This window comes from Anabrus simplex, chromosome 2 (assembly GCF_040414725.1).
Source record: "Anabrus simplex isolate iqAnaSimp1 chromosome 2, ASM4041472v1, whole genome shotgun sequence".
In the NCBI taxonomy this organism is placed as follows: Eukaryota; Metazoa; Arthropoda; class Insecta; order Orthoptera; family Tettigoniidae; genus Anabrus; species Anabrus simplex.
The window spans coordinates 562942722-562970335 of NC_090266.1; the positions used below are offsets into that span (position 1 = coordinate 562942722).

At 39.0% G+C, this 27614-nt stretch overlaps 1 protein-coding gene across 1 annotated transcript in view; it reads right to left on the reverse strand.

The window, feature by feature from the left end:
- side-VII (sidestep VII) overlaps positions 1-27614 on the reverse strand; it is an 843150-nt gene that overhangs the window by 88026 nt on the left and 727510 nt on the right. The window contains exon 9 of the mRNA XM_067139977.2: positions 26478-26783. Coding sequence (XP_066996078.2) covers positions 26478-26783 — 306 coding nt within the window. The remainder of the gene's footprint in view (positions 1-26477; positions 26784-27614) is intronic.

The window sequence follows — 27614 nt, forward strand, 5'->3', positions numbered from 1 at the left end:
GATCGCAGATTTTAACATTACCTCATATACGCAACAACAACAAACCATTTACGACCAGTTATTACATGATATCCGGGGTGTTGACTTACCCTTTCCCTCCCCCACCCGCCCTATATCAAATACGACTCCTGACATTCTGATCCTCTCCCCTAACCTAGCAACGAACTGTGACATCACTATGCTACCTTCAATTGGCAGTGACTATGTCCCTGCCCTAGTAACCGTAACAAATGTCCTAACCAACCCATACCAACATACCCCACGCCCTCCACCAGTCAGACAGTATAATCGAACCGATTGGGTAGCATACAGGCAAACAATAACAGACATAATACGCAATACTGATCCACCTACATCACCGCACGAATTATATGACGTACTTAAGACATTAGAATCCGCACTAATTGCTGCCGACCGACTCCATATTCCTCACCACACCTTGCATCCCTCCAAACCTCCCCTCCCACCCAAAGCACTCCAGCTATTGACATATTCCCATGAACTTTACAAGGCACACCTCCGAACCCGTGACCCAAATACCCTCCGCGAATATAGAACTACCCTTGGACATGCTCGTTCATTCATCAAGGCTATGAAAAGAAAACATACATACATACATTATCATTATAGACTGTTATGCCTTTCAGCGTTCAGTCTGCAAGCCTCTGAGAATTTACTAAACTTCGCCACAATCCTCGATTTGCAACTAGTGTTGTGGCCTCATTTAGTTCTATACCTCTTATCTTTAAATCGTTAGAAACAGAGTCTAACCATCGTCGTCTTGGTCTCCCTCTACTTCTCTTACCCACCATAACAGAGTCCATTATTTTCCTAGGTAACCTATCCTCCTCCATTCGCCTCACATGACCCCACCACCGAAGGCGGTTTATGCGTACAGCTTCATCCATCGAGTTCATTCCTAAATTAGCCTTTATCTCCTCATTCCGAGTTCCCTCCTGCCATTGTTCCCACCTGTTTGTACCAGCAATCATTCTTGCTACTTTCATGTCTGTTACTTCTAACTTATGAATAAGATATCCTGAGTCCACCCAGCTTTCGCTCCCATAAAGCAAAGTTGGTCTGAAAACAGACCGATGTAAAGACAGTTTCGTCTGGGAGCTGACTTCCTTCTTACAGAATACTGCTGATCGCAACTGCGAGCTCACTGCATTAGCTTTACTACACCTTGATTCAATCTCACTTACTATATTACCATCCTGGGAGAACACACAACCTAAATACTTGAAATTATCGACCTGTTCTAACTTTGTATCACCAATCTGACATTCAATTCTGTTCGATTTCTTACCTACTGATATCAATTTAGTCTTCGAGAGGCTAATTTTCATACCATACTCATTGCACCTATTTTCAAGTTCCAAGATGTTAGACTGCAGGCTTTCGGCACAGTCAGCCATTAAGACCAAGTCGTCAGCATAGGCCAGGCTGTTTACTACATTTCCACCTAACTGAATCCCTCCCTGCCATTTTATACCTTTCAGCATATGATCCATATAAACTACAAACAGCAAAGGTGAAAGATTACAGCCTTGTCTAACTCCTGTAAGTACCCTGAACCATGAACTCATTCTACCATCAATTCTCACTGAAGCCCAATTGTCAACATAAATGCCTTTGATTGATTTTAATAATCTACCTTTAATTCCATAGTCCCCCAGTATAGCGAACATCTTTTCCCTCGTTACCCTGTCATATGCTTTCTCTAGATCTACGAAACATAAACACAACTGCCTATTCCTCTCGTAGCATTTTTCAATTACCTGGTGCATACTGAAAATCTGATCCTGACAGCCTCTCTGTGGTCTGAAACCACACTGGTTTTCATCCAACTTCCTCTCAACGACTGATCGCACCCTCCCTTCCAAGATGCCTGTGAATACTTTGCCTGGTATACTAATCAATGAGATACCTCGGTAGTTGTTGCAATCCTTCCTGTTCCCTTGCTTATAGATAGGTGCAATTACTGCTTTTGTCCAATCTGAAGGTACCTTACCAACACTCCACGCTAATTTGACTACTCTATGAAGCCATTTCATCCCTGCCTTCCCACTATACTTCACCATTTCAGGTCTAATTTCTTCTATTCCTGCTGCCTTATGACAATGGAGTTTATTTACTATCCTTTCCACTTCCTCAAGCATAATTTCCCCAACATCATTTTCCTCCTCCCCATGAGCTTGACTGTTTGCAACACCACCATGATGATTTCCTTTTACATTGAGAAGATGTTCAAAATATTCCCTCCACCTCTCCAGTGATTCCCTGGGATCTGTTATGAGTTCACCTGAATTACTTAAAACACTGTTCATTTCCTTTTTCCTTCCCTTCCTAAGATTCTTTATTACTGTCCAGAAAGGTTTCCCTGCTGCTTTACCTAGCCTTTCCAGGTTATTACCAAAATCTTCCCATGACTTCTTTTTGGATTCTACAACTATTTGTTTCGCTCTGTTTCTTTCATCTACGTACAAATCCCTGTCTGCCTCGGCCCTTGTTTGGAGCCATTTCTGATAAGCCTTCTTTTTACGTTTACAGGCTGCTCTCACTTCATCATTCCACCAAGATGTTCGCCTTTTCCCATCTTTACACACAGTTGTTCCTAGGCATTCCCTTGCTGTTTCTACTACAGCATCCCTGTATGCCACCCATTCACTTTCTATATCCTGAACCTGCTTACTGTCTACTGTTCGAAACTTCTCACTAATCATATCCACGTACTTCTGTCTAATTTCCTCGTCCTGGAGATTTTCTACCCTTATTCGTTTGCAGACAGATTTCACTTTCTCTACCCTAGGCCTAGAGATACTTAGTTCACTACAGATCAGATAATGGTCTGTATCATCGAAAAATCCCCGAAAAACTCGTACATTCCTAAAAGATTTCCTGAATTCAAAGTCTGTTAAGATATAGTCTATTGTGGATCTGGTACCCCTAGCCTCCCATGTGTAGCGATGAATAGCCTTATGCTTGAAGAATGTATTCGTAACAGCTAAACCCATACTAGCACAGAAGTCAAGCAAACGCTTCCCATTCCCATTAGCTTCCATATCTTCCCCACATTTACCAATCACCCTTTCGTATCCTTCAGTTCTATTCCCAACTCTCGCATTGAAATCGCCCATTAGCACTATTCTATCCTTGCTGCTGTTCCTGACCACGATGTCACTCAATGCTTCATAAAACTTGTCAACTTCATCCTCATCTGCACCCTCACATGGTGAATACACGGACACAATTCTTGTCCTAATTCCTCCCACTGACAAATCTACCCACATCATTCGCTCACTTACGTGCCTAACAGAAACTATGTTGCGTGCAATGGTATTCCTGATAAAGAGCCCTACCCCAGACTCTGCCCTTCCCTTTCTAACACCCGTCAAGTACACTTTATAATCTCCTATCTCTTCCTCCTTATCTCATCTTACCCGAATATCACTTACTCCTAGCACATCCAGATGCATCCTCTTTGCTGACTCAGCAAGTTCTACCTTCTTTCTTCCATAAGCCCCATTAATATTGATAGCTCCCCATCGAATTCCATTTCGTTCGCCAAGTTGTTTCCAAGGAGTCCCTCGCCTGTCAAATGGGAGTGGGACTCCATTACTCCCATAGGTCCGAGGCTTGCTTAAAGTGTTCTGAGCTCGGTAAATTCATGAAGCAGGATGCTGCCCTACTTGCACATAGTCCAAGTGAGGATCTCTCCTCTAACGGGTTATGGACCACCGGTGAATTGTGTAGTCCTAGCCGCCTGAGCACAAGGAGGGCCACGACTCAGAATATGTCCGAGATGCCCACTCCCATTCCATAGCAACTGGTATCCCGACTCTCAGGACCACTTACTAGGCCACTCAGCCGTTGCCCATGGTTCACGAACTAGGACGTGACTACAGTAACCCACAAACATGAACCATATGAAAAGAAAAGCCTGGACATATACTGTACTTGTACTGAATTATCCAACACGACTGATACTCGCAAATATTGGACCAAATTGAAACAACTGACAAACATAAAGAAATCCTACCCCCATTATCCAATAATACATAACAAATCCGCACCCAGTGATTCTAAAGTAAACGCCGACATTTTTGCAGATCATTATAGAGTAATTTTCTCACCGTCTTCCGATCCCCATTTCTACCATCCTGACCACGCTGTAATATACGAATATGCGGATATCACTCAACCTCCTCTTCGACCTAGCTTTAAGCCCCCTTCCGCCCCTGATTTCCAACATCCCCTAAATGCTCCTATTACAGTACAAGGCATAAAAGACGTATTCAGGACCAAAAAGAACACTGCCCCTGGTCTAGATCAGATTACTTATCGACACATCAAAGAAGCTCCACATCTCTTCCTGCAAATCCTAAGTGCAGTATATACTATCATTCTCCATACTGGATTCTTTCCTGCCCATTGGGGACATGCTATTATTTTGTTATTTTTTAAATCCAAAAAACTACCATCCCTTCTAAATTCATATCGTCCTGTCAGCCTTCTAACAGTGTATTCTAAAATTTTAGAAACCATCCTCGCACGCTGTATATATTCCTATTTCAACTCCCTCCATCTCATACCTCAATCCCAAACCGGTTTCCGTCCTCAGCACTCCACACATGACCACCTCTTCCATATCTCTGCATCCCTCACCAAATATTTACCTCCAAAAAACCCGCGCAGCCCTTATCAGTCTTGACGTTGAGAAAGCCTTTGATAAGGTATGGATCGACGGACTGATATTTAAACTTCGTCACCTCCCGCTACCTCTGACGAGCATCCGTTTCCTCGCCAACTTTTTTAAATCCCACACAGCTCAAATCAATATCCATAATACATTATCCTACACTTCTCCTATTAAAGCAGGAGTATTACAAGGTAGCCCCTTGTCACCGCTTCTGTATATCATCTTTTGTATCGATATTCCCCAACCTCTTCCCCTACTCAGATTATATCAGTTTGCTAATGACATAGGAATACTGGCTCTGGGAACTAATAACCGATCCCTGCATTCCCGACTACAAACCTACTTAAATGAGCTCGAACAATGGCTGAATCTCTGGCACATCAAAATCAGTATAAGCCAAACACAATTTATAATTTTTCGTAATCGTAAACGTAGATGCCGTTCTACTAACCTAATTTACCTAACCCTATATGATCAACCCCTTACAGAAACCACCACCCTTACCTACCTAGGCATCACTTTCCAAAATAATTTAAAATGGAATATACATCTGGACCAGATTTACAAAAGGGCATCCCTCAGGTTTCACCTCCTCCGCTGGTTGTTAGGTCAAACCTGGGGATTAAAAGCAACACAACTCATTCAAACGGACAAAGCTTTTGTTCGACCTGTTATCACGTACGCCTCCTTATCCTGGATCTCCGCCTCCCTTCTCCAATACCTAGACATATTAAAACTTGACCGTCACGCCAATCGACTCGCTTATCGCCTCAGACTGAAACTAGACTCGAAGTAATAAATAACCTTTATACATTCCCAACAATCCTCTCCCATCTACATTCTATTCGTCTTCGCTATTTACAGAATGCTGTCTCCCGCAGCTCATCAGAACCTTTAGAAGCAATTAGCCTTTTCCCTCTCGCCACTACCATTCTTACAAACCAACCAACACCTTTCATCAAACACCTCTTCCCCCCCCCCCTAGACTTCAGCCCACAGATAAAGCTAAACGCACATAAATTCATGGACCACTTCAGATCGCACAATTCTGACTGAGGTTCTTATTTCGGTTATTTTTCCACTGCCACCTTACACATTTAGTGGAATTAATGGCGATACCACCGCCATCTATGACTACATTTGTGTTCAGTGTATGAGTGACCTTCTCTCAGAACTTATGACGACTTGGCTTTTTCACTTGGACAAAATATGGATAGTAATACTGTCATTGATAGTGTATTTAAATTTCGATATTGTTTATCATTTCATTCCACATTATTTCACTTCAAGAAAAACAATGTTCATTGTTCTTTAATTAAGTTTGTAGTGCTTTGTACTTCAAGAAAAATACTTTCATTTCTTATGATGTGTTCTACACAAGATGATTCTTTTAACTTTCGTAAAACGTGTGCTATCAGCACACAATCATATAACACATTTCAAAACAAATATCTGTTCATGTAAGAGTCCCTTTGTTGGACTGGTGGCCCGCTCCCCTAACGGGGAAAATAAAATAACTATTTGAATAATTCGTTTACTCTCTTCTCAAATTAAAGTAGGCAAGGCAATGAATAAAATAATTACAACTTCAAAAAAAGCTATAGTAGCTAGCTATAAAGTACCGGTAGCAGAAATAATTGCCAGGAATATGCAAGTCACATACAGTAGCAGAAACTTTGATTTTACCTGCTTGTAAAGAAATAGTTACTCCATGTTAGGAGAGGCTGCCGAGAGGGAGATATCAAAAGTACCTTTGTCAAACAATACAATTGCTCGCCACATATAATAGAGGTCAGCTGGTATAAAAAAAGTAGTGGAAAAATTATATGGTAAAAAATGTGCACTTTAACTGGATGAATTAACAGACATAAGTGAAAAATGTCAATTAATGAGCTACATAATATTTTTAAACGAAGAATCAGTTACTGAACAGTTCCTATCCTGCAAAGAATTGCCTCTGACGTCAAAAGGGTCAGACATATATAAGTCTTTGACAGTGGCATTGGAAGAAAATGGACTGAGTTGGAACAATTTTATTTCTGTGTGCATTGATGGAGCACCAGCAATGACTGGTCGAATGAAAGGTTTTACTTCAAAGTTGAATCAGATTTTCCGCACATTGCATCCACACATTGCTTTTTACATCGGGAAGCTTTGGTGGCAAAAGCCATTCTTTCAGATCTAAGGAACGTAATGAGCTCCCATGGTTAATTACATTAAAAGTAGAGCTCTAAAAACCAGACTTCTCCAAGTAATGTATCAGGAAGCAGGAGCTGTTCGTGAAACTCTGGTCCTTCACAACTAAATACTCTGATTGTCCAATGAAACTGCACTTTTCAGATTTTATGAACTTAGAAATGAGCTATTACAAATATTTGTCACAGAAAAACCTGAGTTTGCTGACCTCATTAGCGATGAAACTCGGTGTTCCAAAGTTGCATACCTAGCTGATATTTTTAGACATTTTAATCATCTCAAATGGCAGTATGCAGGGAAAGAAAGGGAATATTCTTACATCAACTGGCAAACTGAATGCATACTTAAGAAAAATTCCACTGTGGAAGTTAAAATTTGAAAAATTGATATTGAAATGCTTCCTCTCACAGCTAATACCGATATCTTTTCCAGTCTGATTTTAGAACATCTTCCTGTTTTGGAAAATAAACTGCAAGAATATTTTCCTTCCCTCAACGTGAACGAATGTGACTGGGTTCGCAATCCCTTTGCCGTTGCTGCTGAGGGCACAAAACATCGACCGTCAGAAGAGGCAGAAGAATTGGCTGAACTTCAAGCCGATCGAACTTTGAAACTGAAATTTAGGGAAGAAACACTATTTCATTCAAAAAAGCGTCCTCAGTGTCACCAGAGCAAACCATATCATTATTAATACAGAATTTAACAACATATCTGTGTGAACAGGGATTTTCGGCATTGACCTGCACTGAAAATAAGATACGTGAGTGACTTCTTTCTGTAGACCAAGAATTACAGATGTGTTTGTCTGCGGTTCCTCCCCGCATCGAACAGTTGTGCAAAAGTAAACAAGCCCACATTTCCCACTAAATTGCATCAATAGTGTAATAGTATTGACGGAGCATCTTTTCCTGTTGAATTCTTACTGCATGTAGGCTTACGCCGTTATGTAATTGTAATAAATAGTATTACTAAAATACTGAATACACAAGTAATTTTTTCGCGGCACAGTGCAACAATTTCACGCATACTAGTGTGCCAAGCCACACCCTTTGAGAATCCCTGCTCTAGATCATCTAAGCCTCATACTGTTTAATCAGTTCAGTGCTTCTAACTGTTGAATATCTGAGAAACTACTTAGTGAAGCAACGCACTGAATGCTATTGAAATACATTATTGGATGTACGGTGAACGTGCCAATTACCAACCTAAAGCTACGCACCTTAACTTTTTTGCGTGTAAAACCTTCATTAATCGACGGATGTACAGTATGTAAAATTTGTAAAATTCAAAGGGGTAAAATTCCATTTCACATTGTGAGAATAATCGTAGTCAGATGTTCTTAAAGCTCGTTGGAAATGTTACGTTCCAGTAAACATGGAGACTCGGGATTCTCATATATAAATATTTGAAAATAACAACAAATTCTTTGGATTGGAGAGTGGAACCTTGAGTGCAGAAAACGAGCACCTCACCAACAGTGCTACTTCCCCGGTCAGATGGACAAGCAATATGCTCGCATTTCCATTTATGCAACGTAAATATGTTTATAATTTAATAAAAGTAAGAAGTAGTAAAACTACGGTCATGGATTCCGAGTTCCGTCATTGGACCCAGCCTTCACGAGTACAAAGTAAATACTTACGAAAATGAACACACAATGATTTCATGTGTACTGGTTATGACGCTCAATTTTGGATTATAATAATTCAATACAAAGTGATAAATAAATAACGTTAACGCGAAGTTCAGAAGAAGAAATTGGGCATTTAACGATATTGATACTGTAAAGAACAAAAACAAAATTGAGGTCTTTATTTTTCGTGGTACCGGTATGGGTACTGTAATCACGTACTACTTCGAGCACCATGGGCAAATTTCCGAGAGGTCTAGTAAGTGGGCACATTCTGAGTCATGGCCCTCCAAGTGCTCAAGCGGCCAGGACTGTACCATCCAACGGTGGTCCCTAAACCATTCGAGAAGAGATTCTCACTGGGACTATGTGCAAGTAGAGTAGCATCCTCTTTCAGAGAATTTTCACCGAGCACGCTCAGAAAGTTTTAAGCTAGCCTAGGACCTACGGGAGTAACGGAGTCTCACTTCCATTTCTCAGGAATAGGACTTCGTGAAAACAACTTCGTGAAAGAAATGCAATTCGATGAGAAGCTATAAATATTAGTGGGGCTTATGGAAGAATGAATGTAGAACTGGCTAAGTCAGGAAAAGGGCTGCGACTGGATGGGTTAGGAGTTGATGATATATGGGTAAGGGGATATGCCGAGGAAGAGATATAAATTGTTCTTTACAGGTGTTAAAAAGGAAAGGGCAGTGTGTAGAGTAGGATTTTTCATCCGAAAAACCATTGCATGCAATATAGTTTCTGTTAGGCACGTTAAATGAGCGAATGATGTGGGAAGATTTAGCTAATGGAGGAATTAGGATGAGAATTGTCTCAGTGTATTCACCATGTGAGGGTACAGATAAGAAGGAATTTGGCAAGTTTCATAAAACCCTGACTTTTTAGTCAGTTTCAAGAACAGGGATAGGGTAGGGCTAATGGACGATTTCAATGCAAGAGTTGGAAATGAAACTGAAGGATAGGAAAATGTTATGTGTACATGTAGGGAAGATATGGAAACTGATAGGAAGTGGGGGCATTTACTGGACTTTTGTGCTAATATGGGATTAACAGTTACGAATACGTTCTACAAGCATACGGCTCTTCACTGCTACATATAGGAGGGTAGGGGCTCCGCATTCATAATAGAATAAATCGTAACAGACTTTTTCAATTTGATTTACGTCACACCGACACAGATATGTCATAATTATGGCGTCGATGGGATAGGTACGGGCTAGGAGTAGGAAGGAAGCGGCCGTGTGTGAACCATAACAAACTTTGAATTCAGGAAATCTGTTAGGAATGTGCGGGTATTCAGGGGAATTTTTGTAATACAGACCACTATCGGATGCGTAGTTGACTATGTACCTCTAAGCCTAGGATAAAGAAAGTGAAATATGTCTGTGGACGAATAAGTGTAGAAAATATCCAGGGTGAGGTAATTAGACAGAAATACATGGATATGATTGAGTAAAAAGTTACAAAGAGTAGACAGGTTCGGGACATAGAAAGAGAATTGATGGCATACAGGGATGCTGTAGTAGAAACAGCAACAAAAGGCCTGGGAACAATTTTTGTTGTAAACATGGGAAAAGGCGAACCTCTTGGTAGAATGATGAAGTGAAGGCTGCTTGGAAACGTCATAGGAAGGCGTATCAGAAATGGCTCTAAACACGGACTGGTGCAGACAGGGAATTTTATGTAGATTAAAGATACAGAACGAATCAGATAATTGTTGAAACCAAGGTGTCATGGGAATATTTTGGTAATAGCCTGGAAAATTTAGGTCAAGCAACAGGAAAGCCGTTTTGGATAGTCGTAAAGAAAGAAAGGTAGGGAAAAATGACATGAATAGTGTTTTGGGTAAATAAAACGAGTTTATAACAGAACCATAGGAATCACTGGACAGTTTGAAAATCTTCTCAACGAAAGGAAATGATTCTGGTGACATTGTGAACAGCCGAGCTTATGGGAAGGAGGACAATGCTGTCGGTGAAGTTACGCTTGAGAAAGTGGAAATGAGTGTAAATGAACTCATTTTCATAATGCAGCAGGAATGGGTGAAATTAGACTTGAAATGGTTAAATATTGTGGGAAGGCAGGGAAGAAATGGCTTCATAAAGTAAAAATAGCATGGAATATTAGAAAGGTACTATCTGATTGGTCGAAAGCAGTAATAATCACCTAAATCTAAGCGAGAGAACAGGAATGATTGCACCAACTATCGAGGTATTTTATTGATCAGTATACCAGGTAAGGTGTTCACTGGCATTTAGGAATGGAGGGTGCGATCGTTGTTTGGGAGAAGTTGGATGAAAATCATTGTGACCACAGAGATGCTGTCAGGAACAGATTCTCAGTGTTCGCGAGGTAAATGAAAAATGCTACGTCTGAGCCGTCTTGGTCTTAGCCTGCCGAAGTTTTTGACGTCGTGAACGTCTCCTCAGTACCAGCATGGGTTGCCTAAGGGTAAGCGCTATGGCTTTCTGTCCGATTTTAAGCCCCATTTAGTTTTCGTTGTTGTATCACAGGAGTTTGCCCTAATCGCCACTCTTTTGATCAGATGTGAAAAGCTAGTTTTGATTTCACTCTAAAACGTAATTGTATTTGGTGCTTCTTCTTACCTTCAATATGGTATTTGTGAAATTTGATTTGTACTGAGATGTACTTGCTTAACTCTTTGAACTTGTAGGAAGCTCTCGTCAAAGAATATGTAACTTATGTGTCTCTAAGAACATGTATCTGTATCTTACGAAAGGTGTATCGGTATTTTCCACCTTGACTGAAACTGTTCGTAATTTATTTATTTTGTAAAGTCCATTTTGTAAATAATATTTTTGAAAATCATAGATCACTGTTCATTTTTCCGAACCGCAACGTATATCCATGCCCCTGGTCGGTTCCCAGTTACGTCCCACGTGTCCTTGTTTGTTATCATCAAGTTGCCTTCACTGATATTTACTTCTGCTCTTTTGGCCACAGTTCATTACATGATTACGGTGTGTATAGTGTTTAGGTACCTTGTGATTTGATTTACCTTCCTCCCTTTATATATGTTTGTGTAACCGCTGAAGCACCGGTTACACTACGGAAAGAATGGGCAGTTATGTTTCGTAGATCTATAGAAGGCATATAGCAGAGTGCTGAGGGTAAAGATGATCGCTGTAATGGAACATTATGGAATTAAGTGTAGATTATTAAAATCAATCAAAGGCATTTATGTTGACAATTGGGCTGCAGTGAGAAATGATTGTAGAATGCGTTCTTTATTAAAGGCTAACAGGGCTTAGACACGGCTGTAATTTTTCATCTTTGTTGTTCATAGTTTAAATGGGTCATATACTGGAAGTTGTAAAGTTGCAGAGTGTTATTCAGTTAGGTGGAAATGTTATAAGCAGTTTGGCCTGTGCAGACGACTAGATCTTAATGGCAGATTGTGCTGAAAGCCTGGAACTTGAAAATATGTGAAATGGGTATGACATGAGAATTAGCCTTTCCAGGACTAATGAGATGTTGATAGGTGAGAAAGCTAAGAGAGTTGAATGTCAGGTTACGAATACGAAGCTGGAACAGATAGACCATTTAAAGTACCTAGCAAGTGTAATTGATATGGTAGCATAGTGAGATTGGATCATGGTGCAGCAAAGTTAATCCGATGAGCTAGCAGTTTCAAGCAACAGTATTGTGTAAGAAATAAGTCAGCTTCTGGATGAAACTATCTTTACAACGCCCTGTTTCCAGACCAATTTGGCTTTACAGGAGTGAAAGGTGGGCGGACAAAGGATATCTTATTCGTAAGTTAGAAGTAACCGACGTGAAAGTATCGAGCGACTGATTAAGCTGTATGCATAAACCGGCGTGCGTGGCGAATGGAGGGGGGTGGATTACCTAGGAAAGTAATAGACTCAGTATCTAATAATTTAGAGATACGTGATATTGAGCTAAACGAGGCCACAGAGCTTTTTAAAAATTGGGGACTACGGCAGTATTTAATAAATTCACAGAAGCTTGCAGACTGAACGCTGAAAAAGTATAAAAGTCTATAACTGAGATGTACACGTATTGTACCCTTTTGATGGCATGTGTGGCAGTGATCGTCCCGTAGATTTGCCTCTGCTGCTGAAAAGAAATAATACCGCGCACGTAGAAACTTACCTCAGGGCAGGTACGTCCATAGTTCTTCGAATTTTAGGGCCCATGGGGGATCCAAACAACTACTGTAGGTCAAACTAATTTACAATAACGTAGCCTAGACTGATTTAAAACCAATTAATAACATTTGTTGACAATAAAAATGAAATCAAACGAAATGTAATTTAACTGTAATTGGAAAAATTTATACAAATATACTCCCGCTCAAAAGAGCGCAAATACAACATACTAATAAAGATTCTGAAATAAAAAGTATCCTTAAATCTAAGCCAAAATCAAAAGAAAACCATCACCTAACTGTACTTAAGAATGACTCAAAATCAACTTAAATAACTAATTGTACTCAAAGCAATGATAGTAAGACTAAAGCAAACTGTTACAAGAATCTTAACACCATTAATTCTGAAGATCCAATATCATTACTGAAAAATGTTCATTACCGTAATAATACAATTTATTTCAAATAGTTAGGTAACCTAGCATTGCACACTGTTAACCCTGAGAAACCAATTCGCCCTTGAGCACATACTCTTATCTCTAAACATAATTCATTTGGGTGTTATCTTACTCAAATACAGTTATCAAATGGCTTGTTGTTGCCGTTCATGGTTGTCTTTAAATTTAATACAATGAGAAATTCAAACAATTTATCAACTACGATAATATAATGTTACTGACTGTGACAGTCATTAGACACATTAAAATATACAAGTACATTCAGTTCTGCCATTGATGAATTGAAGTCGCATTTCGACACATGTGGAAATTATACCGCTGATAACTCTTAGCAACCCTTCTAATATACAACCTATTATGTTATGTACTGTTGCGGCAGGTTTACGAATTCTTAATCAACAACTTTGTTTTGACACTGTGTTAATTTATCAAGGTCGGTTCAATGACATGACATAATTTCTCAGTTACATGTATTGGTTGTGATGATTTATTTCTGCAATGTCTTTCACTAAGGTAAAGATAAATTTTGCAATTTAATAATGATGACCACCTAGTTGTCCTTCCCTACCATAGCTAACTTAAAGGATCAAATCACCCTTGAAATTATATACAAATATACACAACACTGTCAACCATAGTGTTCATTAAAATGGAATAAAAAATCACACAATCCTGAAATACAATATCTAAATTGAATTTACAACATAAATTGACATTCACGCACCTTCCTACATTGATTCGAACACAAATATCATTGCCATAAGTTTACTATCATCGTGTCAGATACAATAATGTAGGTTTGTTGACTGGCATCTTTAGTGACTCTGTTTTTTATCTCACTAAATATACCAGTAGCTCATGTCTCCACCATATTTTCACGAGAATGTTAATCTCGATCGCGTAATTAAATATTTATTCTATGGTCAATGATAAATACCACAAATTACCACGTCAAATACAACACACATTAACTCACAGTTTATAATATTGTCACTCGCCTGGTTACAATTTATTATTTTTACATATATGCTCACACTGAGGTTCTGCTGTCGGCAATCCATCCATAAATTATTATCCTCCTATATATTTTACTGTATTCGTCCCAGAATTAAATCATTTAATCAACGTCACATTATTCCTATCTCATTGCTACCTTACTTATTGGTCTCATATCTTCATTGGTTCATTTGCTTCCACGATAATGTCTACGAGCATCTTCGTCTCTGAAATAATGACTTAATCTGTCATTCTATCTTCTGTCTTGTGATACCTGTTAATTACTGGCGTATGCAACACCTCTTATTATATTCATTTCATATTTATCCAAGTAGGTTTGAGTTCCGGTTCATTGAGCTAATTATTTTAAATTAACATGTCATCTTCCATTACCTTAAAGACGTTTAGGCTATCACATATTTTCTTCATGACACGGCCCTTGCGGCCTCTATTCTCGTATTTCACCAATTAATTACACTAGGGATATCGTTTTATAATCGTGATCGTATATTCCATCTCTCAATTGGATCTCTTTATCGTATACATCTCATTTATTTCCTCTCCTGCAAGTTAGCAATGGAGTCCATATTTACCAATACGGCATTACTATTTCTATAATCAAACTATGATTACCTACACAATAGGTTTTTGCTTCTACATATTAAACTCGCGGATACTTACAAATCTTTCCTTAAAATTCTGATATAGGATTATTATTCTCACATCCTTATATTCAAATACATTGTTTTATACATTACTACTTGACAATCATACGCTACCTCAGCTAAAAGTATTATACGTTCAGAATAAATTTATTATTGTTATTATTTTGCACACCTAGTCGGTTATTTATTTATTATGGACATACATTTTCAGTGTGACTAATAATCACCAAATACACGCTGACTAAAAAGATTTCGTATTATTGACGAAATTTATCTGACAATTTCTTCTTCTTATTATTATTAATAATATTACGGTGGTAACTCTCCTTCAAACAAAGTTACTGTTATATTTACTCCGATAGACGCCGGATATCTCAGATTATTAGAACAAATAAAAATATGACACTGATACACTCAAACTTATCTCATCCATCATGCTAGATTAAAACATTCAAATCCCGATCGTTAAACCTGACTGCTCCAATCTCCCAAATGGACTCTAATCATCATCATTATTAATATTAATATAACTAGGTACGTGAATTCAATTACTTCTATAACTAATCACATAATCCTCTCCGTGGGGACGCTATATTTGTATTCTAACCTACACGGGCTACGCTTTGCTCACCGTCACATTAATTACAGAAATAGTAAATTCTACATTTTCCTTCTCTTTTAACTGGATCATAGGTTGATTACTGCATTCAGTCAGTCCCGGTTTCCGTGACGATGTCATTTCATGACAACGGTCGTAATCATGATATAGGAGCAGTAGAATACACCGATAGAATGCATATTTATTTCACTGATCACACGCATCAATTTATGACACGTAATTCCTGAAGCTTATTCTATCTTACACACTAATTACACAGACTTTTACAATTAGATTATAAACCACGTTTGTCTCTGGAATAGACGATTCATATAACCGAAATAATCCCTTACTGCTCAGCTGTTCAGACCTTTCCTGCCTCTGCAACTCCCGACTCCCGGTAACTGTTCGTAAACAGAGGTTAGTGGTCATTACCCCTTTCTCGTGAACTGGACTGTCTTTAAGGATGTGTCCTTGACCATCTTCTATTCATTTATGTGAAATTGCTGGCTACCGTCTACTGTTCTGCTTGTATAAACTATGGCTTTAATGAGTCTATTTTACATGTACTGTCTTTAAACTGTTTCCTTCTCTACTTATTTTCATCAATCGCTAGAACATTACACCCGCCTCCCTAAACGATAAGCCACCTTCAATGTTCATCATTTTGAGCTTGTTAAATTAATTATATGACTTCATTACACATTACTTTTTAACGATTCAAGTCTGATTAATGTTTTAGAATTGCAACTTACAAATGTTTGTTGGGTCGGACAGGTCGAACGGCACTGCGCCGCGGAAATCTTGGCATATTTCCAACTCTCTTACTACACAAAAGTTATTATCACTGTGATGCGGATGATACCAAACGACGGGGAAGTTCAGCTGATATAAATATCATAACTGAGTGCTGGCTGACTGACTAAGACTGACTTAAGACGTAAGACCGAGTGCTGATTGTAAGGCGTAAGAATGGGTGTACTACTGCCTGCAAGACGTAAGAATGTCTGTTGACCAACTGCTTCACGGCGTCCTCAGCTAGTTCGGTAAAATTCTCAGACCACACCCCGGAACTAATTTTTGAAGAGGACGTGGCGGATTGATACAATTCATCCACGCTGATATCTCTGATGTCTGTGGCTTAAATAATCAACTAAATATTGTCCACGACTCCCAAAATTGGTGCCACTGCACTGCTGCAAATGACTATAACAATCGTTCGTGCACATTTAAATGAAACGATCAGCGTCACTGGTGTAATTTCTCCTAGCGGATTTGTAACCACTTAAGGAAAATCGCAACTTCCTCTTGGACGAATCCACTTCACACATTTTTACGACGTAGTTACTTATAATTAATTATCCAGGTTATAATTTTGCACTTGAATGATCACAAATGTTATTCCTAATTATATGAGGAAAAGAGCACTGTATTTCGTCTTTTATTCACCTCTGAGTAGCAAAAACGAACTAACTGATATTATTGCTTCCGTTGGGTGGTTGTCATTCTCGATGTTATGATTGGTTATGTAATTTCTACGGCCCTTTTGACGTAGTAAAAGTTAGACCAAACCACCGTAGCGAGGTGTGTAGGGTGTCTCTCTGTCCTTACTTGCTATCTTATGTCTTCGTCTTTCTTCTAGGTGTGGCTCTTTTGTTCCGATTTCCGGTCTTTGGTGGAAAGTTTTCGGTTGGAGTTGTCACCAGTCGGCTCATTAATGTTTATTGGAGGCTTTTTAAGTGCCTAACCGAAACGTGACTATAACCAAGTACGGGGGATATACTTGAGCACTAGGAGATCTCTTTGTCTCTTTCCAGCGAAATGCCTGTACTGAATTCAGTGTATGTAGTATTCACATATACGAATCTGTTAAATTGATTAACTTTCCCTGAGCCTATTCACCTTATGGGTGCAGTATGTACAGTATGTATTGTACCCTTACCTTTGACGATACCAGGACTCCAGTGTCATGGGCCTACACACATAAAGTCTTCTTATCTCAGGGCATGGTAGCTGTTCGTTGTAGTCACATCGTCTTCTGCTTGGCAAGATATAAAAGAATATATTGCACTCTTGTGAAGATACTTAACGGCTAAGTAAACTTCACTGCAGCATGAGATAATCATCTTCGCGGGGAATGGTTTGTCCGTTTGTCGTTTAGGTAGAAGTGGTAGAGGATCGAGATACATTTTTTTAGATATAAAACAAATAATCTAATGTAAACTTTAATGGAACGAGTTTAAAAAGGCGCACAAATTTTTCCTAACAAGAACACAAATAAATGGTTATCCATTTGGTGAAAATTAAAGAAATGCCGGATATTACTTAAATTAACACTTTAAAATTTAGTCTGGACTTGCATTGTTCTAATTATGTCAGTCACCTGCCTTAATTGTGGTGAATTCTGAAAATTCATAGGCTGAGCTAATTCATTTCGCTCATTAACTAGCCAAGACTTGAGAGTAAGTGCTACTGCCAAAATGAGGAATTCAACATCTGAAATATCATCAAAAATATTACACAATGGAATTAAAAATTGACTTATATTGAGACTGAAGACCTAAGAAGGTTGTTTAAATTATTTATTTGATAGCAGCACTTCCTGACAAGTTACAATTAATTATTCTGAAAACATCATCAACAACAAGTTCCAACCTTCCTGAGTCTGACTATTTGGGTAGCTAATGCTACATTTGCCTAAGTATGTGAAATGTACGAGAAAAAACACTGCATAAATATTTGTTTCCAACAAAAACTGTATCAAAACAATGAAACAGTAACTAAAGTAAATGTGGACTAATTCATTAACACACTGTGCTTGGCTGTCAATGTGCATAGGGGTAACTCCATGGTCAACAAATAATATTATGCTAAAGCATGCCTGCACACTTACTAAATACGGCTTGCATGGCTGCACAACAAAAATATTCCAAGCAAAACACACAAAAAAATAATTAAACTATTTAATTAATTAATTAAATAATTGCTACAATTATTCTAAAGCAATAATCACAATTAATCATTAATGGTTATATTGAGTTGTACTTATTTATGTTGATTAAGTTATTGCAGTTATTATTAGAATTCAAATTATTTAACCAGGATAATGGGTAATAATAATTCATTTTTTACATCGTTATGCCCTACTTACGAGCTCGATTGAACCTGCTTAGCTGATGTGTTGGCCTTCTTCTCCTCCCAAAATCTCATCTTCTCGCGCAGCTCCTTCCTACGTTCTTCTGTCCAAGTTATAGTGGCTCCGGTGTAGGGTTTGTCTTCAAGCTGGTGATTGTCGATTTTGGTTCTGAATTTACATCTGCCCTGTAAAATGTTTTCCGAGGTCTTGATATACTGGAGATCTCTCTCAATTTCATGAAACCAGCTGTTCTTGGTTTTAGATGGCAGGGCCAGGTTAAGAAATCTTTTAGTTAGTCTGTTACTGTTCATTCTGATAATGTGTCCATAAAATTTCAATTGCCTTTTCCAAAAAGTGTGGGATATTTTTGCAGAATGACAGTATATTTCCTGGGATGATTTTTTCCTTCATATTCCCTCTATACAAACTGGGCCGACAATTTTTCTAAAAATTTTCCTTTTTTGTTTCTCTATGTCTTCGGTTAGAGACCTGCCACCAATGATTAAGGTTTCTGAATGATATAACACTTCAGGTTCGATTACTGTATTGTAGTGTCTAAGTTTGCTTTCCGAGATATTGATTTTTTTATCGTACTTGTTTCAAGTGATCCTGTAAGCTTTCTGTAATTTGGACATTCTTGCTTTATTTGCTTCGTGGTTTAAACTAGAGCACCGAATAATTTCTCTCAAATATTTGAACTGGTTCACCTAAAAGATTTTGCCGAATTTAGTTATCATAGGTTGTCCATCTAAGTATCGTTAAGCTCCTTCCATCTACTGAGTTTTCTCATACGAGGTTTGAAGTTTTGATGGCAGTATCATGTAATTTTTCAATGGAATTAATTGCTTCTTGCCTGTTATTGGAAAGGGTTGCTATGTCATCTGCAAAGGCCAGGCAGTGCAACTTTCTTTTCCCAGGTCTTGACTAATTTCTCAAGTACAAGATTGAACAGTAATGAAGATAATCCATCTACTTGATACATCCTGGTGTTAATAGTAAAAGGCTCTGATATTTCACTTAGGAATTTAACTTTTGAGGTAGTGCCAGTTCATGTTTGTGTGATTAATGCCCTTGTTTTTAATCCACTTGAAATTCTTCTAGAATTATTATTTATTTATTTACAAAATGGTTTACGTTCATAAATGCTGGAAGGTTATGACCCACAAGATTTAATATCATAACCTTGTCACAGCTAATTCAAAGTAACTAGTCACTGATCACCATCATCGTCCTAGTACCTGCATGTCAACCCTACCAGTCAGGTGGATATGAACTAATGACCACAGATGACCACAAGTCTCAAAGAAAAATTGAACTAAATTGATCTACATGGTGGTTATTATTTATAAGTGCTGAAGTAAGAAAAACATATCACAATGTAAATCAAATCAAGGTGGCTGGTATGGGATATCATCTCTAATATCACTGCAATGAACATTTGAAACCACATTGTAGAAATACTCACCTCAGCCTGACCAGCTATCAAATTAACATTCATACCCTGGCCATAATAACAACAACAACACTAACTTCCACTTAAAATAAGTGTGAAATGCCTGCAGTGAAATTTCCTTAGAATTTTAATCTGGAAGAACTTGTCACACATTTACTTCTAAACAACACTTGGTATAGTCTATATGCATAGACAACCATGTCAACAACTTCTTATTACACTGAACAAGAGAATTTAACCTTAAAAAGTTACCAAAAGTACCTTTAAATATCTAGTGTTATTAAGCACCCATGAATAATGACCTAGCCAACGGCCGTAGCCGTGTTGAAACATCGGATCTCGTGAGATCTCCGAAGTTAAGCAACCTCGGGAGTGGTCAGGTGTTGGATGGGTTGCAACGCGCTGTTGGTGGGGAGGGGTAAGGGAATGGAGGAGCGGAAAGGAACTGGCCACCCTACCATACGTAAACTCCGGCTCAGGAACACCTCTGAGGAGGTTCGGACCTGCCTTCGGGCAGAATAACCCTTACCTAATACTGACCTACATCAATGCACATATATTTTCTGACATGAATGACAATTATAAACCTCCACTTATATACTGAGGGTGTTTACTTGGACAGTTATGATAACTATTAACCTGGCAAGCAGGGTAACAACCTTCATTAGAACACTCCCTTGAAATAACATCTGGTATCACCACATGGAAGACCATATTTTACACTGGCCTAACGTGGTCAACATATCACTTGGGCAATAACATTTTCTGAAATTCATGTGACCATTATATCACTGTCGACTACCGGTGCTAATTACAATACAACAAATCACTTTATCTCTTCAAAGACTCATAACATCACTATCACTACTCCAATCGCTAGGGAAAATTGTTCATCACAAAATTCTACTCTACCTAGGACAAATGCAATACACTGACCCATATCGTCACGTGCCTAACCTCATATTAAGTATAATTGTCGCTTGTGTGCCATCCAGCACTGGCTATAGTCATTTCTGTCGAAGTTCCCTACATTGCATTCCAACATATTAGGGTATTTATAATTCAAAGACTCTCATAGGGCTACTTTACCAGGTAATGTGAATTATTATTCTCAGTAACACTAGGTTCAACATTTAGCATTCCAAGTTTAGATTGAAAATAGCGAGCTTAAGATTTATTTAACCTCCCAGATTATTCATGAACATTCACGTATCACTTTGAATATCCCTAGGCCTAAATAACTGATGTCTGGCTTATGAAATTTAACTAAAGATGCGACTTTACATTCCACATCTGAACATGTCTGGCCTCCTTTCACTAAATTTATGTACGGTATTATGCCTGAAGAATGGTGATACGTTGCTCGTTTTGTTTACAGATTTTAAGTAAGACCATTGGACACACTAGCTGAAATTTTAGGTTAACGTTTACCATTTTATAATGATTTAAAGTCCGACTTCGTAGCGTAACGGCTAGTGCTTTTAGCTGCCGTCCTCGGGGGCCCGGGTTCGATTCCCGGTACTTCCATAAGTTAAAAAACTTTCAGGAGTGCTGGTATCTGATTGAAAAGGTACATGCAGCTCACATCCATTGGGGGTGTGCCTGAAAATTATTATTATTATTATTATTATTTTGTTGCTATTTGCTTTACGTCGCACCGACACAGATATGTCTTATGGAGACGATGGGATAGGAAAGGCCTAGGAATTGGAAGGAAGCGGCTTTGGCCTTAATTAAGGTACAGCCCCGGCATTTGCCTGGTGTGAAAATGGGAAACCACGGAAAACCATCTTCAGGGCTGCCGACAGTGGGGCTCGAACCCACTATCTCCCGATTACTGGATACTGGCCGCACTTAAGCGACTGCAGCTATCGAGCTCGGTCCTGAAAATATTGCACCACCTTCGGACCAGGACATGAGTTTACTTACTTAATGATTTAAAGAATGATTTAGTTTTCTCTGGCGTACTGTAGTTTCACATAGACTTTATTTTACACTTTAAGGATCATTATTTACAGAATTAACCTGATTAATATCCACACATCAAAACTTCACTCTACATACAATAACGTGGATTTCCTACCATAAATACATATGCATTAATAAAATGCCCCTTTCATAGAGTTAGAGTTTAAAATACAGGGTTACTCACATGTAAGACCAGCTACCGCGTGAAGGGGCCATTCTCCCAGTTATGGCTTAGCCTAGCCCATTTGGATTACTGATTCATCATGCTGCAATATTGAGCTGGATTACCACTGTGACACAACTCACTTTCTTTGCACATCAGATTCATCTCCGACCGTTGATGAGCACGTTTATTTGACATATAATTTAAACACACCGAATAGAAACACAATTTTATTTACACGATAATAAGAAACGACACAATAAGAAACCATTTTCCGCCGCTGTTCAGAGCTGCCAACTTCTGCTGTCTACTTTAGGAACTCGTGACACATTAAACACATCCAAACGTATGTCTTTGTACTTGCACTCAAACAAATGTCTGTTCTACAACACATTTCTCTCATAAATTTTATGGCCAATATTCTACTAAAACACAGTTCTGGATAAATTAATTGCCACGGTCTGGCCGACTCATCAAATAATTAATATTCCTGTCTATCACAACAGTTTTAACTGCACCTGGTGTGCAGCTACCTACTTCGACACCAATCTGTTCTTAAATTCTCAGTTTATCAACACACACTTAGCCTCAAATATGATTATTTGATACCATTGAATAGATAATTCAGCTCACCTTGATGAGCAAAAAGCAAAGTCACCTCCATACAGGCCATGAAGGCCCTTGGAGGAGTGGAAGGTAAAGGCTTCCACCATTCTTAACCTCGGCACGTGATGGGGTAGAGTGGTTAGCTCTACGCCCGGCCGCCTTTGCCCCCTGGAATTAACCTGGTACTCATTTTTGGTGTAAGCTGAGTGAACCTCAGGGCCATATGCCACCTTGATGAGAGAAATATCAAACATTCATTACACCACACAGTTAATACATGGTCATCACTACCTGGTACATTCGTTACATAGACCAACATGGGTTTCACCTTGGAAGCTTTGTAAATGTGGTCTCCGAGGCTAATTTACCCTTTTTTATATAATTTTTACTTGCTTGGCATTAAAACTTGGTGGGCGTTACAATCCTACTGCCTGGGCAGTACAGGAAATTCAAAGATAAGTGTCCTTCCACTTGGAGTTCTCAAATTATGCAACTTTAGTGAGCAAATAATCTTAAATATAACTAATAACATTAAAGTTTGACCATCACACCGTTTTAATCCATTCCTAGCAGCTAAAATATTATATTTTTCACTTACACAATTTTAGTACATCCCGTTCAACTAATTTTGGTTGCCACCCCCAAAGCTGTCAAAAGCTGCTCGAAGGTAAAACTTATGATGAAAACACTTAATGTGTAAATGAAAAATTCTTCCTGAGTATTCATAATTTATACGATTATACCATAAATGGTTAACGTGCTAGTCTTTGGTCACAGGGGACCAGGGTTCGATTCTCGGCAGGGTAGGAAATTTTAACCATAATTGGTTAATTCCGCTGGCACGAAGGCTGGGTGTAGGTGTCGTCTTCATCATCATATCATCCTCAACACGACGCGAAGGTCAGCTACGGGCGGCAAATCAAAAGACTTGCATCTGGCGAGCCGAGCTAGTCCTCGGACACTCTCGGCACTAAAAGCCATACACCGTTTCATTAAAAGAGATTATGTCATGTAGACCAAGAAAAATGACAATGTCAGAGTAAACTCTGTGAAATTACAAGTTACCAGTTCATTGGTCTAGCTTAGTTAATAGCATTGTAATATTGAAGTTCGTTAATAATAATAATGTTTGATATAACAAGAAATCTTATAAATCCAATTTATTCCTTATTACGCCGAAATATAAGTTAAAATGAGGCGATACGTGTAAAATCTGGTTGTCTGACATCAATATCGCCTGATAATTAGAGATGACAAACGTGGAGTGGGTATAGCAGTGAGAATTAGAGCGATTCTTCTTAGAATAAGTATCCAGCCTCAGTCAGAGGGCGCAATATTAACTACTTGAAATGAAATAAATAACAATAATGTAATTTGCTTTACGTCCCACTAACTACTTTTACGGTTTTCGGAGTGAAATGAAACAAAGAGTTTCCTAAATTGACATTTATATTCCAAAGAAAAAAAATTGAGAGATCGAAAAGAAATTTTAAGAGATTATGCCATGTCGACAAAATAAATGAGAATGTCAGAGTAAACTCTGTGAAATTACTTGTTACCAATACATTGGTCTAGCTTAGTTAGGAGCATTGTAATGTTGAAGTTCATTAATAATACATTGTGGAAGGCAAGAAAACACGAACATGCTTTTCAAGTTAACCGTAGGTTAAGTTGTCTGCATGTGAAGGTTAAGTTTCTCGAACATTACACTGTCAAGCTTCACCACTAGTAAGGATGTCCAATGATTCAAATCGTCAATAAGGTACCAGATAATCATCGAATGAACCCTTAACTCTTACGACCTAACCTCCAACCTAAATTGAACCATTGCTAATACCTTATTTAACATTTGATGAAGTTAAATGTGCTCCTGATTTGAGCCTAAATGTTTTTAAGTTCATTCTTTAATAACTGACGACCAAGTTCGTGCCATACCGATAGTAAAATAAGATTACGTCACTCCCAACAAGAGTTAACACTTGTGACCAATGTCACTGAAACTGTTGAACGGTGCTTGAAAATCAGCACCATAGGGAAACGATGTCACAAGTTAACATGTAACTGACTTGAGAAAGCTAAACTTACTTCCAAAATATTACGTTAGTCATTTAATAAATTACGAAACTAATCCTCAGGTTCGTACTAAGTAACTGAAAATTGAAACTATCATGTGTGGTCAATCCAAGCATTTGATTTTATTAAATAAGGAAAAACCACTGTTGTTGCGAATAAATATTCCATTTTTACTTCACGGAGGGTCGTGGTCTGCTGATGTTTTACAAATGCATGTTTACACAACTTTGTAAGTTGCAATGTTCCTTTACATAAAGAAAAGAATTGCGTCTCATAAGAAGAAGTAAACTGCCACATGTGTACAACTAACGCGTAAATTATTTAATAAATTTGAGTAACAACAGAAACACGCTATGGTGACTTAAGACTTTGAACTAGACCTTAAATAGAACACATTTTGTTTGCTGGTTGCTGTACGTCACACCGACACAGATTGGCCTTATGGCGACGATTAATATAACACTTGCAGTAAAATCATTACTTTGACTATCAGGTGACATGGAAAGTGAAAATAAAATGTAAAGGCAAAGCAAGGTCACCTCCGTACAGGCCATGAAGGCCCTTGGAGGGGTGGAAGGTAAAGGCTTCCACCATTGTTAACCTCGGCACGTGATGGGGTAGAGTGGTTAGCTCTACGCCCGTTCGCCTTTGCCCCCAGGAATTAACCTGGCACTCATTTTTGGTGTAGGCTGAGTAAACCTCAGGGCCATATGCACCTCCGGAAGTTGAAATCTCGTTTCTTAAATTTTACGACTTCCTGACGTGGATTCAAACCAACGTCCTTTCGGGCGAACCGAGCACGCCTTTACCGCCTCGGCCAGGTAGCCCCTGAGAAGAAAATGTACCTAAATAAAATAAAATCTGGAACCCGTACAGCAGTGGTCAGAGTCAATCACCCTGGTGTGGGAATTAAATATGTCGAGCCAGGTCATGCAATGCTAACTATGAAAGCATACCCAGATGACTAGGTCACAACACAACCAATGGCCTCGATATCCCATGAAACCATCCTAGATCGAACCCTTGTCTTTAGCAACAACACACAAAAAACAACAATTAAATAAGCCCATAATAACAATATAAACTCATAAAACATCATTATAATAATCACCACCATGACGGTTGATAGTCCCATTTTCGAAATTATTCGACCAAACCAGCTGGTGATTATTATTGAGGATCAGACACACCACCTCCAAAGTAGGTGGTAACTCATGAAGAACCTCAAGTCCAAATACATCGCTACTGACGAAAAATTGAAATACTGACATGATTTCACTGCTTTACAACAAGAAATGTGTCCTAAACCTTTATGGAATCACTGCAATTCTTTACACCCAAAACTAATGGTTAACCTACAACTTTCTGAGGTCACTGCAAAGGTAGAAACAAGGGGACTTACCTTCACGTCTATTATGATACAAAGAGGAATAGAAGAACATATATTCTTGAGCGAATCCATAAATACTGCCCTGAGGAGTCATAAGAACCCTTATTCAAAACACATAATTTTGCCTTTCATGTCCATTCACGTGACGTGTAACTACTAACTGGTGAGCATCTTTAGTGCTTTCCATTGGTAGGCACTGGTAGACAGGGACCATGTGAAGGAGGAAGATATAAAACTACCAGAAGCAGAAGGCTTGAATATAGGTGAACATTCATTACAGTTGGTAGTAAATAACAACTACTCACCTGCAGTAGGCTGAGGGATGATATCTGGGTTTTTCTCGTCACTATCACCACTCTCCGTGCCCCCAGGGTCCAGCTTGTTGATAGGACTGCCACTGTTCTTATCCATTCCAGAAACTCCTCCTGAAGCAGAACAACGTTGTTCGTGAGCCGCTGCAGCAGCTTTATGCCTTTTACGACGGTCTTCATTTCTAGAGCACTGTACCCGCAGCACAACCACGACCACTACAGCAACAATTAACAGCGCCGACACAGCCCCGATCAGCACGCTCATCATAGGAGTGAAGCGCAAGGCAGCCTTGGGGCGCTCTGTCAACATAAATATAACTCTCATAAGTGATCCTTCAGCACAGTAATTAAGAGTAATTAAGAAATGACCACATTTTCAGTAGCCTACACTGATTTGACCTAAATATATAAATAAATAACTATGTTTACTTGAAAAATGGGAATGCAACACCATGAAGGATAGGGTCTACAACGCCAAGGTGCGTACGGTCGATGGATGTGAGGTAGTGATGCGATGATATTACGTTCAGGTGACTCCGTGCGCACATGTGGCCGAAGGTCAGTACGAGGTTCGCCCGTCCTGAGCTTCGATACATTTCTGAATCCTGCGTGGTATGAATTCTGTAAGGCCTTCGATCACGTCCTGCGAAACTGCGACCGATGATTGCCACGCCTCGTCGGTCATTTTGTCCGCAATTAGGGGTGGCTAAGGAAATTTGTTCAGGTGTCTCCACAACATACCCAAAATATGCGCAATAGGGTTTTTGTTCGGGGACTTGGTAGGCCGCTTTAACAGTGTAAAGTCCTGCATAGTTCCTTTGGATGCCAGGAGCGTGAGGGCAGATATTGTCCTGTTGAAATATACCAATTTTTCCGTGGTTTCCCATTTTCACACCACGGACGCTTCCTTCCCACTCCTAGCCCTTTCCTGTCCCATCGTAGCCATACGACGTATCTATGTCGGTGCGACGTAAACCAACTAGCAAAAAAAAAACAAACAACATACCACTGAATAACGGCCGCTATCAGAAGGACAACCACTGGATGGACTATCCTGTTCACATAAGTTACTGTCGATTAGTAACTTTCCCTCAACAATTATTAGCTGGGCTGTGTAGCTCAGACGATTGA